The 13,356-nt window shown below is 41.8% G+C and overlaps 1 protein-coding gene across 1 annotated transcript; it reads right to left on the bottom strand.

Moving 5' to 3' along the window:
* Positions 1-1,158: 1,158 nt before the first annotated feature.
* On the bottom strand, positions 1,159-7,225 carry tnfaip8l2b (tumor necrosis factor, alpha-induced protein 8-like 2b). Its single transcript, XM_064948314.1, has 3 exons — positions 6,738-7,225; positions 2,287-2,610; positions 1,159-2,123 (listed from the first exon to the last, which is right to left on the bottom strand). Exons 2-3 carry the CDS (start codon positions 2,602-2,604, stop codon positions 1,881-1,883), a joined length of 561 nt encoding a protein of 186 aa, XP_064804386.1. The 5' UTR covers positions 2,605-2,610; positions 6,738-7,225; the 3' UTR covers positions 1,159-1,880.
* Positions 7,226-13,356: the final 6,131 nt, after the last annotated feature.

Raw genomic sequence — 13,356 nt, 5'->3', positions numbered from 1 at the left:
TTGTGGTATTTCTTTCCTTCTTAATGCGTTTTGAGCCAGTCAATGGACATAGACTGGTGGAAATTTGGCCTTTGGTCCATTGAGTCCAAATTTGAGATTTTTGCTTCCTACCCCCATGTCTCTGTGAGATGCAGAGTATGTGAACGGATGATCTCTGCATATGTGGTTCCCGCCATTAAGCATAGAGGAGGCGGTGTGATGGTGCTTTGCTGTTGACACTTTCGTGATAACAAATCAATACAAATCAAATGTTATTTGTCACATACACATGGTGAGCAGATGTTAATGCAGGTGTAGCAAAATGCTTGTGCTTCTAGTTCCGACCATGCAGTAATATCTAACAAGTAATCAGTTTCTCTTTGGGTCTTTATAAAATGACTGTCTTGTATCTCCACAATAGATGTGCACTGTTTTTGTAAATAAGCTTCTATTTTTTCTTTGATACATACAGTACTGAGTCATTGCGAGCTGGACCACTAGATTGTAGTACTCTATTATTTAGAATTCAAGGCATCCTTAACCAGCATGGCTAACACAGCATTCTGCAGCGGTATGCCATACCATTTGGTTTGTGCTTAGTGGGACTATCATTTGTTTTTCAACAGGACAATGAGCCAAAACATACCTCCAGGGTGTGTTTGACCAAGAACGACAGTGATGGAGTACTACATCAGGCCTCCAGAATCACCTGACCTCAACCCAATTGAGATGGTTTGGGATGAGTTGGACCGCAGAGTGAAGGAAACGCAGCAAACAAGTGCTCAACGTATGTGGGAACTCCTTCAAGACTGTTGGAAAGGCATTCCTCATGAAGCTGGTTGAGAGAATGCCAAGTGTGTGCAAAGCTGTCATCAAGGCAAAGGCTGGCTCCTTTGAAGAATCTAAAATATATGATATATTTTGATTTGTTTAACACTTTTTTTGGTTACTACATGATTCCATATGTTTTATTTCATAGTTTTGATCTCTTCAATATTATTTTGCAATGTAGAAAATAGTAAAAAGTAAAGAAGAACCCTTGAATGAGTAGAACATTTGACTGATACTGTATGTATACACATTGTTGTCAATTTATTGATACATTGCACATATTGTACATTTTTAAAAACATCAACTAAAGATGTGAAGTCAATATATTCACAAATAGACAATAAGACACCAATTTACAAGGCATTTTATTTTATTTCCAATCCTATGATGTACAAGGCCCAAATAAAGCTGAATTATTTTATAGACAGTTCTTAAATATTCCAACCAGTTTCTCTTTTGGTCTTATAAAATGACTGTCTTGGATCTCCACAATAGATAAGCTTCTATTTTTTTCTTTGATACATGCAGTACTGATACATGCAGTACTGAGTCATTGCCAGCTGGACCACTAGATTGAGGTTATATTTCACCTCTTGCTTTAACCCTTGTTTTCATTCTGTCAGTCAGTATTGTGCAATCCTTGAGGTTTCTCTTTCCCTATACAGTACATAATATGTCGAGAGAGAAAAAAAAATAGAATAGTAGTAAATGAGGATGTGAAACCATGGACGGAAATTCCACTGTATAAAAATCAGGTGGTTGACACAATCTTAACCTAATCCTGACTTTCCAGGAACTCCATTCGTTGAGACACAATTCATCAGGAGACATTAACTATACATCATCCTGCGTATTCTCATATTTTTTTCCACTTTGGGCAGTACCCTTTTTGGAAAATAACAGATCAGTGAGTGACTACATCAAGTAACACTTCAATCACAAATCTCGCCAGTTCTTATTTAGAGCATGGACACTTCCTGTCCTTACGCACAGTCCTCTTGAGATCTAAGCAGACCCCATCAGGCAGATCTTCCAGTGTTTCTCTCACAATCGTAGACTTGCTCACACTCTCATAACGTCCCCTCCTCCAGCAGACGGTTGAGGCCGGTGCAGATTTTGGTGAGGTTGGGTTTAAAGGGTCCATCGGGGTTGTACAGCTGGGTCAGAAGCTCTTGATCGGAGTAATGGTTGAATACGTGGTTGATGCGACCATGGGATTTGGGCGTGAGGTGGGAGTCGACTAACTTCAACAGCAGATCTCTGCATCCTGTCAGGATCTCCGACATTACTGTCTTGTCAAAGGTGAATTCCACCTGAACAAGAAGAAGTGGGAAATAGAGATAGGATAACAATGTTATTATGTTGTCATCGTCTTTTATCTGTTTTCATACAGAATGATTGGCCGTTAATGCATAGAGGTCTATGATCGATTAACTCACTGTAACATAGTGTTATGCAAGATGCCGGCATGTTTACCTCATAGAAGCTGATGGCTGTCATGGCTCCTTGATGCAGCTTCTTCTTGAAGTCTTGGGCCAGACTCAGCTCCTCTGGGCTGAAACGGTTGTGTCTGAACAGCACGCCAATCTTCACTGCTATCTTGATCAGGTCCTTCACCACCTTCTGGGCCTCTGAGCGGTTACCTGAATACTCTTTGGAAACACGGTAGAGCTCGTCTAGGATCTCACTGCTGGTGTCGTCTATGAACATATGGACCACAGACTTGTTGGCCATGTGGCTGAGGATCTTCTTCTGGGCCTGCATGGCCATATCCTTGGAGCTGAATGACTCCATCCTTACCTGGGGGTTGGGAGAGAGAAGGGAGCAGGGATAGCTGATTATGTTATTTCTAACTCCTAGCTCAGCCGTGCCACAGGATCTCCCTCACTTCAGTTTTCTGGGCTTTTTGTTTTTGCATTACAGAGAATCCAACTGAGACATCCAGGGGATGTTCCATGGGTAATACCAGTTGTGGAAAAAGTACTCAATTGTCATACTTGAGTAAAAGTAAAGACACCTTAATAGAAAATGACTCAAGTGAAAGTCACCCAGTAAAATACCACTTGAGTAAAAGTCTAAAAGTATTTGGTTTTAAATGTACTTAAGTATCAAAAGTAAATGTAATTGCTAAAATATACTTAAGTATCAAAAGTAAAAGTAGAAATCCTTTTAAATTCCTTATTTAAAGCAAACCAGATGGCATAATTTTCTTGTTTTTAAAAATTACGGATAGCCAGGGGCATGATCCAACACTCAGACATCATTTACAAACAAACCATGTGTTTAGTGAGTCTGCCAACTCGGAGGCGGTAGGGATTACCAGAGATGTTCTGTTGATAAGTGTGAATTAGCCAATTTTCCTGCTCTGCTAAGCATTCAAAATGTAACGAGTACTTTTGGTTGTCAGGGAAAATATATGGAGTAAAACGTACATCTTCTTTAGGAATATAGTGAAATAAAAGTTGCCAAATATTAATAGTCAAGTACAGATACACCAAAAAACTACTGAAGTAGTACTTCAAGTAATTTTACTTGTACTTTACTTTAAGTACTTTACACCACTGGGTAATACCCACCAAGGCTACAGCCTCACCTCACCCCACACCGTGTCCCTGTCAGGGGAGTGAAGATACAGAGAGCTATCCCTCATGGGAGGACTTGAGTGCACCTACATCACGTAAACACACAAAACTGTTGCACCACATACCGTTTAACAGGACTAGTGTCATTGCAGCTTTGTCCTGCAGCTGTGTTGCAGGTTCATTTGATGTATTCAATATCAAATTAACACAGTAGGTTCCATGGCACACCTATGGAATTGGGCCTAACCTAAATGTAACACACAGTCTAATGCTCAGAAGGTACCACTTTCTAGTATAAGCCTTTATACAAGGATGAAATAGATCATTATTTGTGTATCTTTACATTGTGGCCACATCATTTCGACATAACTATTTTTACAATGTTGAAAATTATGAACTATGTATAAAAGGTTACACAATTCCTACCATTGGTTTCTGTTACATGTTGAGAGCATACACAATCATCCTGTGGGGATAATTCCAGGGCTGAATCTCCACTTAACGCCTGTGTGGACAAGTATGTGAGAGAGGCAGGTAGGCTGAATAGCTCAGGCAGGTTTCTACAAGTGCTCCTAGATTGCATCAGAACAGGGGGAATGGAGCACGTCATGGTGCTAGACCCATCCTTCACTCTTAGAAAAATGGGTTATTCAGCTATCCCCATAGGAAAAACAATTTTTTGGTTACTGGTAGAACCCTTTGGCATTCCATGGAGAACCCTCTGTGGAAAGGGTTCTACATGGAACTCAAAAGCGTTCTACCTGGAAACAAAAATGGTTCTCCGATAGGGACAGTCGAAGAGCCCTTTTAGGTTATAAAAAGCACTTTTTCCCCCTAAGAGTGTATATTTACTGTCTTGGAATCCTCCCTTAGACAAAAGGTCTTACACTGAGGCATCCTTTAAGTGGCAACAAGGCTTTCACAAATATGGGTCTTTTTTAAATCGCTTCAGGGCCCATATTCACAAAGAGTCTCAGAGTCCTGATCTAGGATCTGTTTAAGCTTTTAGATAGTAATTAAACAGATTATATTGACTGACAGGAAATGGTCCTACGTCAGCACTCCTATTCTGAAAGGCTTTATGAATACGGGTCCAGGTGTGTGTGTACTAGTGCATGCGTGCGTGATCCAAATGACGGTCATCTGTCTGACTCACAATTGATGCAGTAAGCAATAAATGCAAATGACTTTTCTGCCAATAAATCAAATGATCCTGACACACTAATAGGCTATGTTCTATAATCAGCAAACACACATCTCCCATATGTCATCCCACTGGGTTTTTATTACATGCGTATCCAGTGTCACATTTCTAATGGTACGCTCCAGTACAAAGCCTCCGCTCTCTGCGGGAACATTCATTAGATGAATTTCCCTTAACGATGATAATGGAAGTGGAACAGCATGATAGCTATTTCAGATTCACTCTCAATCTCATTCCAGTGCAGAAAAGCCCAGTGGGGATTGAGAGACGTGCACACCCATCAGCCATGTATCCTCCCTGCAGAAATATGGAGCCGCAGCTGGAGACAGCTGGCTCTTTGGCTGGGCTTAAAGGAAAGTTCACTCTGTTTATTTGACTAGTCTGCTAAGGGTCAGTTGTTTAAAGTATAAATATCATTTTTGGGTTGTCTTCATGCGACAGCCAAGAGTACAATGAAAAACTACTCTCCTGTAATGGACAGCACAGGGCGGGCTGATAATGCTTTTTATGTTTACACAGTTCATGTGGAGTACAGCAACAATGACCATGTACACATTTAAAGAGCACTCAAGAAGGTCAATTTGAGTTGCTGTCCATTAGGCTATGGATGGAAGAGCACTAACTTCGCCATTAACAATAGGAACCAATTTTATGAAACCAGACATTATTACACTTTCAGAAATGGGAAAAGCCAAGCAATGTGGGTCTTCCATGACTCCAGTGTTAGGAGGGCAGGTTGTGTGGATCAAGAAGAGCTGTGCTGACTGACTTGGAGACAGTGATCGCTGATTGGAAGATTATGCGCAGGGGGGTGGGGTGGGAGAGGTAAATATTTAGCATTCCGTAGATGACTGCTGTGTGTGTGTGTTTGTGTGTGTACGCCCAGGTAAATCCTCTGGACTCCCACAGGGCTTAGCAGGGGAATTGTGGAGTCCCTTCGACTTCCCTAGACAGAATGTGACTTCTACTGCTGCTATTACAAAGCACCAGGTCAAGCAGACATGTTCCACTAACACTAGCCCTAAAGGCTTATGTCACCCGCTGCCTGTCACCAGACTTGAGTGGTATTATGGGGCAATGAGGCATCCCAGTTCTTAAAGTGTCTATTCAGAAGGGAGAAATGTTCAGGGTATTTCAGATATAGAAATATATCATATAGGATGGGCATGACTTTTAATCATACAAACATAGAATATATGCAGTTCTACCACCTCGTTGAACACACTCCTGGTGGCATTATCCTGAGCTCAGGTCCAGACCTTTCTTTTCAGTAGAGGACCTCACAAAGTGTGGAACTTTCCAGTTTTTCTCTCAGCATTTAGTTGGTATGGGTTTCTAAATCAGGATATGTCCCGTGTGTGTGCAGGTTCAGCATGTGGCACAATAATGGCCCAAAAACTGGCATCACAAAAGTATTGCTTCATTAAGAATGGTGTTGGACTGAATGTTTGATGCTGGCAGTTTTTCATTCAAAAGTGTTCATACAGTATGATTTTTGCATGTTTTGTCAGTCTTGTAACGTTTCTCGAAGTCTTTGAAGAGTTGTTGTTCAAGACTGACACACAACTCTGCTGGCTTATTATTAAGGAAGAGAAACAGCAGTTGGTTTGTGGTGACCAATTTTGTTTTTACCCCTTAGTCTGTCCAACACTTTGCTGTGTCATTTCCATGTCTGTCTTTCACTCTGACTGGCTCTCTGGCACTCAATCCGTGTAGGCTAGTAGACGAAAAGAAAGTCCACAACTTGTTTGATTGTGCAAGCTCCACCAGGCACAGATGGTTTCTCTCCTCAGTTATACAGCTGTCTGTCAGGACTGGGTTCCGTTTGTATCTGTTCCAGCATGACTCTGAGTGTACATACAGTACACGTCTCCCAAGTCCAGTGTAAGTTAGAAAACTATCGAAGAGGAATTCACACATGATCTTATTTGGTCCTTCAGTACCACCTTCCTTCTCCCTTTATCCACATAAACTTTAAATGTATTGAAAGATATAACAAAAAAGGACAAGCTCGCTATAATAAGAACACAAGTGTTATATTTGCAAGAGTGTATGTTATTTCTGTCAAAGGTAGAGCTATCTGTGCATAGAAAAGACATGGTTGAGTTATCAGATAGAGAAAGCCCTGAGAGTCTTCTTACCTGTGTGTGCCAGAGAGAGTCCCCCCCCTCCTTCGTGTCAAACGTCTCAGTCCCCACAGCACGTGGCTCAGGTTGTCAGCATTGAGCACTCGTTAATGGAATCCCTTCATCCTACCAGGTGAAAATAAAATAAAATCCCTCTGTGTCTCATCTATCTGTGCTGCTCGCCACCGTCTCAAGATAAATGTCAGTTGTACTTCCTTGAGGAACTAAATTGCTATGACACACCCCTTAGTGTTTCTCTCTTTTCCTTCTCTCTCTCTTGTATTTCCCTCAAATTCAAATTCAAACTTTTGTTCCTTTTCAAACTACAGTATCTCTCTCTTGCTTTCCTCCCTCTTCATACTTAATCAGTCTCCCTGTTTCTTTTTGTTTCTCTCTCTCATCCACTCTGTTCCTCTCTCACTCTCTCTCGCGCTCTCTGTCTCTGTCTATGTCTTTGTCTGTCTCTCACTCTCTCTATCTGCTGACAGTGGGCCTCTGCTTGTTCTGACAAGTGAAAACCCCAGAAAGAATTTAGCAATTATCCGGCGTTTGAAAGGGGAGCGGCTTAACCCTTTTTGTGTTCACCATTGCAGGAATGCAGCTTCTGTCAGCAATGGACTCCATGTCACATCTGCTCTCCAGCAATGTATAAATTCATATAGTTCATCTGTTAATCCTAAACCTTTAACATTTCACTGCTTTACTTTTGTCATTGTAATTTTGACCCTGGTGACATAGTAAAGTATGAAGGGAGTATACCGTATGGAGTGTATACTGTATATACTGTATTGTAACTACATTGGCATGAATGAACAGTATTTGAAAATACTGAGCTCACATTGGTTTGAAATGGAGGCAAGTCAGTGAAAACTGATGAACATGTAAGACCTATTTACCAGTTTTGTTTGCATTGGTTGCCATAGATTTTATCTCTCCTCGTGTTGGCTTAGTTTCAATTGATGTTGAATTTGTGAAAAGCAAATACATAGACATAGGTAGACTGGGGTAATAGTACAGACAGTGCATGGTGAAAATCTACACATCCCTTGCACATTCTTCACATGTTGCTGCCTTAAAATACTATCTAAAAAGGCATTCAATTAGATTTAAGTGAAATAAAATTATAAGATATTTCCAAATGAATTCTTTTTTTAAAGAAGAGGAAAAAAAATATGTCTTGATTGTGTGTCTTCACACCCCAGAGTTAACACTTGGTGGAAGCATCTTTGGCAGTCATTAAAGCTGTGAATCATATGTCTACCAAACTTACACAACTCTTAGGGCAAGGTATATCCATTGTTTTTGTCACAATTGCTCAAGCTCAGTAAATTTGTTTTGGAATCATTGATGGACAAGCATATTTAAGTCAGAACTGACATTGGACCACTCAGAAACACTCACCATTTTGTCATTAACATTTGTGTAATTGTTCCTCTGAAAGGTAAAACTCCCAGGGTTAGGTTTCTATAAGAGTGAGCCAGGTTTTCCTCAATTTTCCCCAAATATTGATCTTGTTTCATCACTGCAACTCCCCAACGGAGTCGGCAGGCAAAGGTCGAGTCATGCTTCCTGCCAAACTGCACTTCTTAACACCCGCGTTTCAGAGGAAACACCATTCAACTGACGACTGAAGTCAGCCCGCAGGCACCCGGGCCCGCCACAAGGAGTCCCTAGAGCACAATGAGCCAAGTAACGCCCCCCGGCCACTAGCAAATGTATATTACAGATATCCTAGTCTTGGATCATTAGTTATAAAGGGGGTGAATTTTATCAATCTCAACAATTCCTACCAAGGGAAATGTGTTTTGTGTTTACACTGACCACAATTCATGAATGCTCTGATTCATACAGGCCTGGCCATTCCCTGATTCAAAAGCACTCTGTTTATCTGTAGGTTTATGTGAACAACATCCAGCTGGACCAAACAGCCTGCTGAGGCTCAACCCATAAAAACATCTCCATCCGATGGGGCTAAGGCCTTTGAGCCAATGATTGTTTTCATGTGTCAGGGTGAGAGGTCAGACCAAGGCCCAGTTGAACTGAAGGGAGAGTCTGAACGGATACAAGCCTACAGAGTGTGCAGTGGGGATTCAAAGACACCTGCACCTTTGTGTTTATTTTCTCTTTCCTCCGGCAAGAAATTAACTGACTAGAGATAGTGAACCGCAACTGCAAAAGTGGGCCTGTCACCATGGCAACAGACAGGAAATAGGGCTTAAGCGGTTTCCTGACGGCTTCCTCTTAATCATGTAATGACATCTCCCTCAGAAATGTCTACAAGGAGAGTTCAGATGTGTGTGTGTGTGTGTGTGTGTGTGTGTGTGTGTGTGTGTGTGGTAGGTAGGTAGGTAGGTAGGTAGGTCTGTAGCACTCACTAACCCTTAGGTATTCATACCCCTTGACTTGTTCCACATTTTGTTGTTACAGTCTGAATTCAAAATGGATTACATATTTTTTTTACCCTTCTACACACAATACTGCATAATGACAAAGTGAAAACATGTTTTTAGAAATGTTAGCACATTTATTGAAAATGAAATACAGAAATATCTCATTTACATAGACTACCGATCAAAAGTTTGGGACCACTTAGAAATGTCCTTGTTTTTGAAAGAAAAGCAAAAAAAATGTGTCTTAAAATAACATAAAATGGATCAGAAATATAGTGTAGACATTGTTAATGTTGTAAATGACTATTGTAGCTGGAAACAGCAGATTTTTTTCATGGAATATCTACATAGGCGTACAGAGGCCCATTATCAGCAACAATCACTCCTGTGTTCCAGTGTCACGTTGTGTTAGCTAATCCTAATTATAATTTTAAAAGGCAAATTGATCATTAAACCTGCTGTTCTGATTAAAGAAGCAATAAAACGGGCCTTCTTTAGACTAGTTGAGTATCAAATCAAATCAAACATTATTTGTCACTTGCACCGAATACAACAAGTGTAGACTTTACCGTGAAATGCTTACTTACAAACCAACAGTGCAGTTCAAGAAGAAGAAAATATTTACCAAGTGGACTCAAATAAAAATTAATAATAAAAAGTAACACAATAAGAATAACAAGGCTATATACAGGGGGCACCGGTACTGAGTCAGTGTGCGGGTGTACAGGCTGGGGGGGGGTCAATGTAAATTGTCCGGCGGTGATGTTATGAATTGTTCAGCAGTATTATGGCTTGTAGAAGCTGTTGAGGAGCCTTCTGGTCCTAGACTTGGTGCTTTTGTACGTCTTGCCGTACAGTAGCAGAGAAAACAGTCTATAACTTGGGTGACTGGAGTCCCTGACAATTTTCTGGGCTTTCCTCTGACAGCGCCTTTTATATAGGACCTGGATGGCAGGAAGCTTGGCTCCAGTGATGTACTGGGCCATTTGCACTACCTTCTGTAGCACCTTACGGTCAGATATCGAGCAGTTGCCATACCAGGCGATGATGCAACCAGTCAGGATGCCCTCGATGGTGCAGCTGTAGAACCTTTTGAGGATCTGGGGACCCATGCCAAGTATTTTCAGTCTCCCGAGGGGGAAAAGGTTTTGTTGTGCCCTCTTCACGACGATCTTGGAAGATTTGGACCATGATAGTTCGTTGGTGAAGTGGACACCTAGGAACTTGAAACTCTCGACCCACTCCAGTACAAGCACGTTGATGTTAATGGGGGCCTGTTCGGCCCGCCTTTTCCTGTAGTCCACAATCAGCTCACATAGAGGCAGAGGTTGTTGTCCTGGCACCACACTGCCAGTTCACTGACCTCCTCACTATAGACCGTCTCACAGTTGTCGGTGATCAGGCCTACTGTTGTGTCGTCAGCAAACTTAATGATGGTGTTGGAGTCGTGTTTGGCCACGCAGTCGTGGATGAACAGGAAATACAGGAGGGGACTAAGTACACACCCCTGAGGGGCCCCAGTGTTAAGGATCAGCGTGGCAGACGAGTTGTTGCCTACTCTTACCACCTGGGGGGTGGCCCGTCAGGAAGTCCAGGATCCAGTTGCAAAGGGAGGTGTTTATTCCCAGAGTCCTTAGCTTAGTGATGAGCTTCGTGGGCATTATGGTGTTGAACGCTGAGCTGTAGTCATTGAACATCATTCTCACATAGGTGTTCCTTTTGTCCGGGTGAGAAAGGGCAGTGTGGAGTGCGATTGAGATTGCGTCATCTGTGGATCTGTTGGGGTGGTATGCGAATTGGAGTGGGTCTAGGGTGTCCGGGAGGATGCTGTTGATGTGAGCCATGGCCAACCTTTCAAAGCACTTCATGGCTACCAACGTGAGTGCCACGGGGCGATAATCATTTAGGCAGGTTACCTTCGCTTCCTTGGGCACAAGGACTATGGTGGTCTACTTGAATGCGAATGTTGACCTGTTTTAACTTCTTGTGACTCTCAAACGGATCCGGGAGCGTAATCATCGCGTAATCGTCGCCCCAAACTAATTAGCATAACGCAGCGGACATAAATCTTCCTATTCATGAAAATCACAAATGAAATATATTGAGTCACAGCTTAGCCTTTTGCTAATCACACTGTCATCTCAGATTTTCAAAATATGCTTTACAGCCAACGCTAGACAAGCATTTGTGTAAGTTTATCATGGCATAATGCTATGCTAGGCTCTGCTAGCGGCAGGCAACATTTTCACGAAAATAAGAAAAGCAATCAAATTAAATCATTTACCTTTGAAGAACTTCTGATGTTTTCACTCAGGAGTCAGGAGACTCCCAGTTAGATAGCAAATGTTCCTTTTTTCCCAAAAATAATTTTGTAGGTCGAAATAGCTCCCGTTTGTTCTTCCCGTTTGGCTGAGAAATCGACCGGAAAATGCGGTCACTACAACGCCAAACCTTTTTCCAAATTAGCTCCATAATATCGACAGAAACATGGCAAACGTTGTTTAGATTCAATCCTCAAGGTGTTTTTCACATATCTATTCGATAATATATCCGTCGGGACAATTGGTTTCTCATTAGAAGTGATTGGAATAATGGCTACCTCAGTACTTTACGCAAGACTTTCTGCGGGAGCCATCATGTGACCACTTGCTCAATGTGGTCCCTTACGGCCATTCTTCAACATAAATGCGTAAAAAGACGTCACAATGCTGTAGACACCTTGGGGAATACGTAGAAAGCGTAAGCTCATTCGTAGCCCATTCACAGCCATATAAGGAGTCATTGGCATGAAGCACTTTCAAAGAAATGCGGCACTTCCTGATTGGATTTTTATCTGGGTTTCGCCTGTAACATCAGTTCTGTTGCACTCACAGACAATATCTTTGCAGTTTTGGAAACCTCAGAATGTTTTCTATCCAAATCTGTCAATTATATGCATAGTTGAGCATCTTGTCGTGACAAAATATCCTGTTTAAAATGGGAATGTTTTTTATCCAAAAATGAAAATACTGCCCCCTAGTCCCAAAAGGTTAAAGGTCTTGCTCACTTCAGCTACCGAGAGCGTTATCACACAGTTGTCCAGAACAGCTGGTGCTCTTGTGCATTCAGTGTTCCTTGCCTTGAAGCGAGCATAAAAGGCATTTAGCTGCGTCACTGGGCAGCTCGCATCTGGGTTTCCCTTTGTAGTCCGTAATAGTTTTCAAGCCCTGACACATCCGACAAGCGGTGTAGTAGGATTCAATCTTAATCCTGTATTGACGCTTTGCTTGTTTAATGGTTCGTCTGAGGGCTTAGCGGGATTTCTTATAATCGTCCGGATTAGTCTCCCTCTCTTCAAAAGCGGCAGCTCTAGCCTTTAGCTCAATGCGGATGTTGCCTGTAATCCATGACTTCTGGTTGGGATATGTATGTACGGTCACTGTTGGGATGACGTCATCGATGCGCTTATTGATGAAGCGGATGACTGAGGTGGTGTATTCCTCAATATCATTGGATGAATCCCAGAACTTATTCCAGTCTGTGCTAGCAAAACAGTCCTGTAGTGTAGCATCCGCGTCATCTGACCACTTCCAAATTGAGCAAGTCACTGGTACTTCCTGCTTTAGTTTTAGCTTGTAAGCAGGAATCAGGAGGATATAATTATGGTCAGCATTTGTGGGTTCGATTACAGGCTCAAAATGGCCAGAAACAAAGACCTTTCTTCTGAAACTCATCAGTCTATTCTTGTTCTGAGAAATGAAGGCTATTCTATGCGAGAAGTTCCCAAGAAACTGAAGATCTCATACAACGCTGTATACTACTCCTGTCACAGAACAGCTCAAACTGGTTCTAACCAGAATAGAAAGAGGAGTGGGAGGCCTCGGTGCACAACTGAGCAAGAGGACAAGTACATTAGAGTGTGTAGTTTGAGAAACAGACGCCTCACAAGTCATCAACTGGCAGCTTCATTAAATAGAACCCGCACAACACCAGTCTCAACATCAACATTGAAGAGGTGACTCCAGGATATGCTGGCCTTCTTTTTCACGACCCTGTCTTTCAAAGATAATTCGTAAAAATTCAAATAACTTCACATATCTTCATTGTAAAGTGTTTAAACACTGTTTCCCATGCTTGTTCAATGAACCATAAACAATTAATGAACATGCACCTGTGGAACGGTCTTTAAGACACTAACAGTTTACAGATAGGCAACTAACGTCACAGTTATGAAAACTTAGGACACTGAAGAGACCTTTCTACTG

Source organism: Oncorhynchus masou, chromosome 30, assembly GCF_036934945.1.
Source record: "Oncorhynchus masou masou isolate Uvic2021 chromosome 30, UVic_Omas_1.1, whole genome shotgun sequence".
Classification (NCBI taxonomy): Eukaryota; Metazoa; Chordata; class Actinopteri; order Salmoniformes; family Salmonidae; genus Oncorhynchus; species Oncorhynchus masou.
The sequence above is the reverse complement of the archived record's forward strand: the minus strand, read 5'-3'. Positions and strand labels throughout refer to the sequence as shown.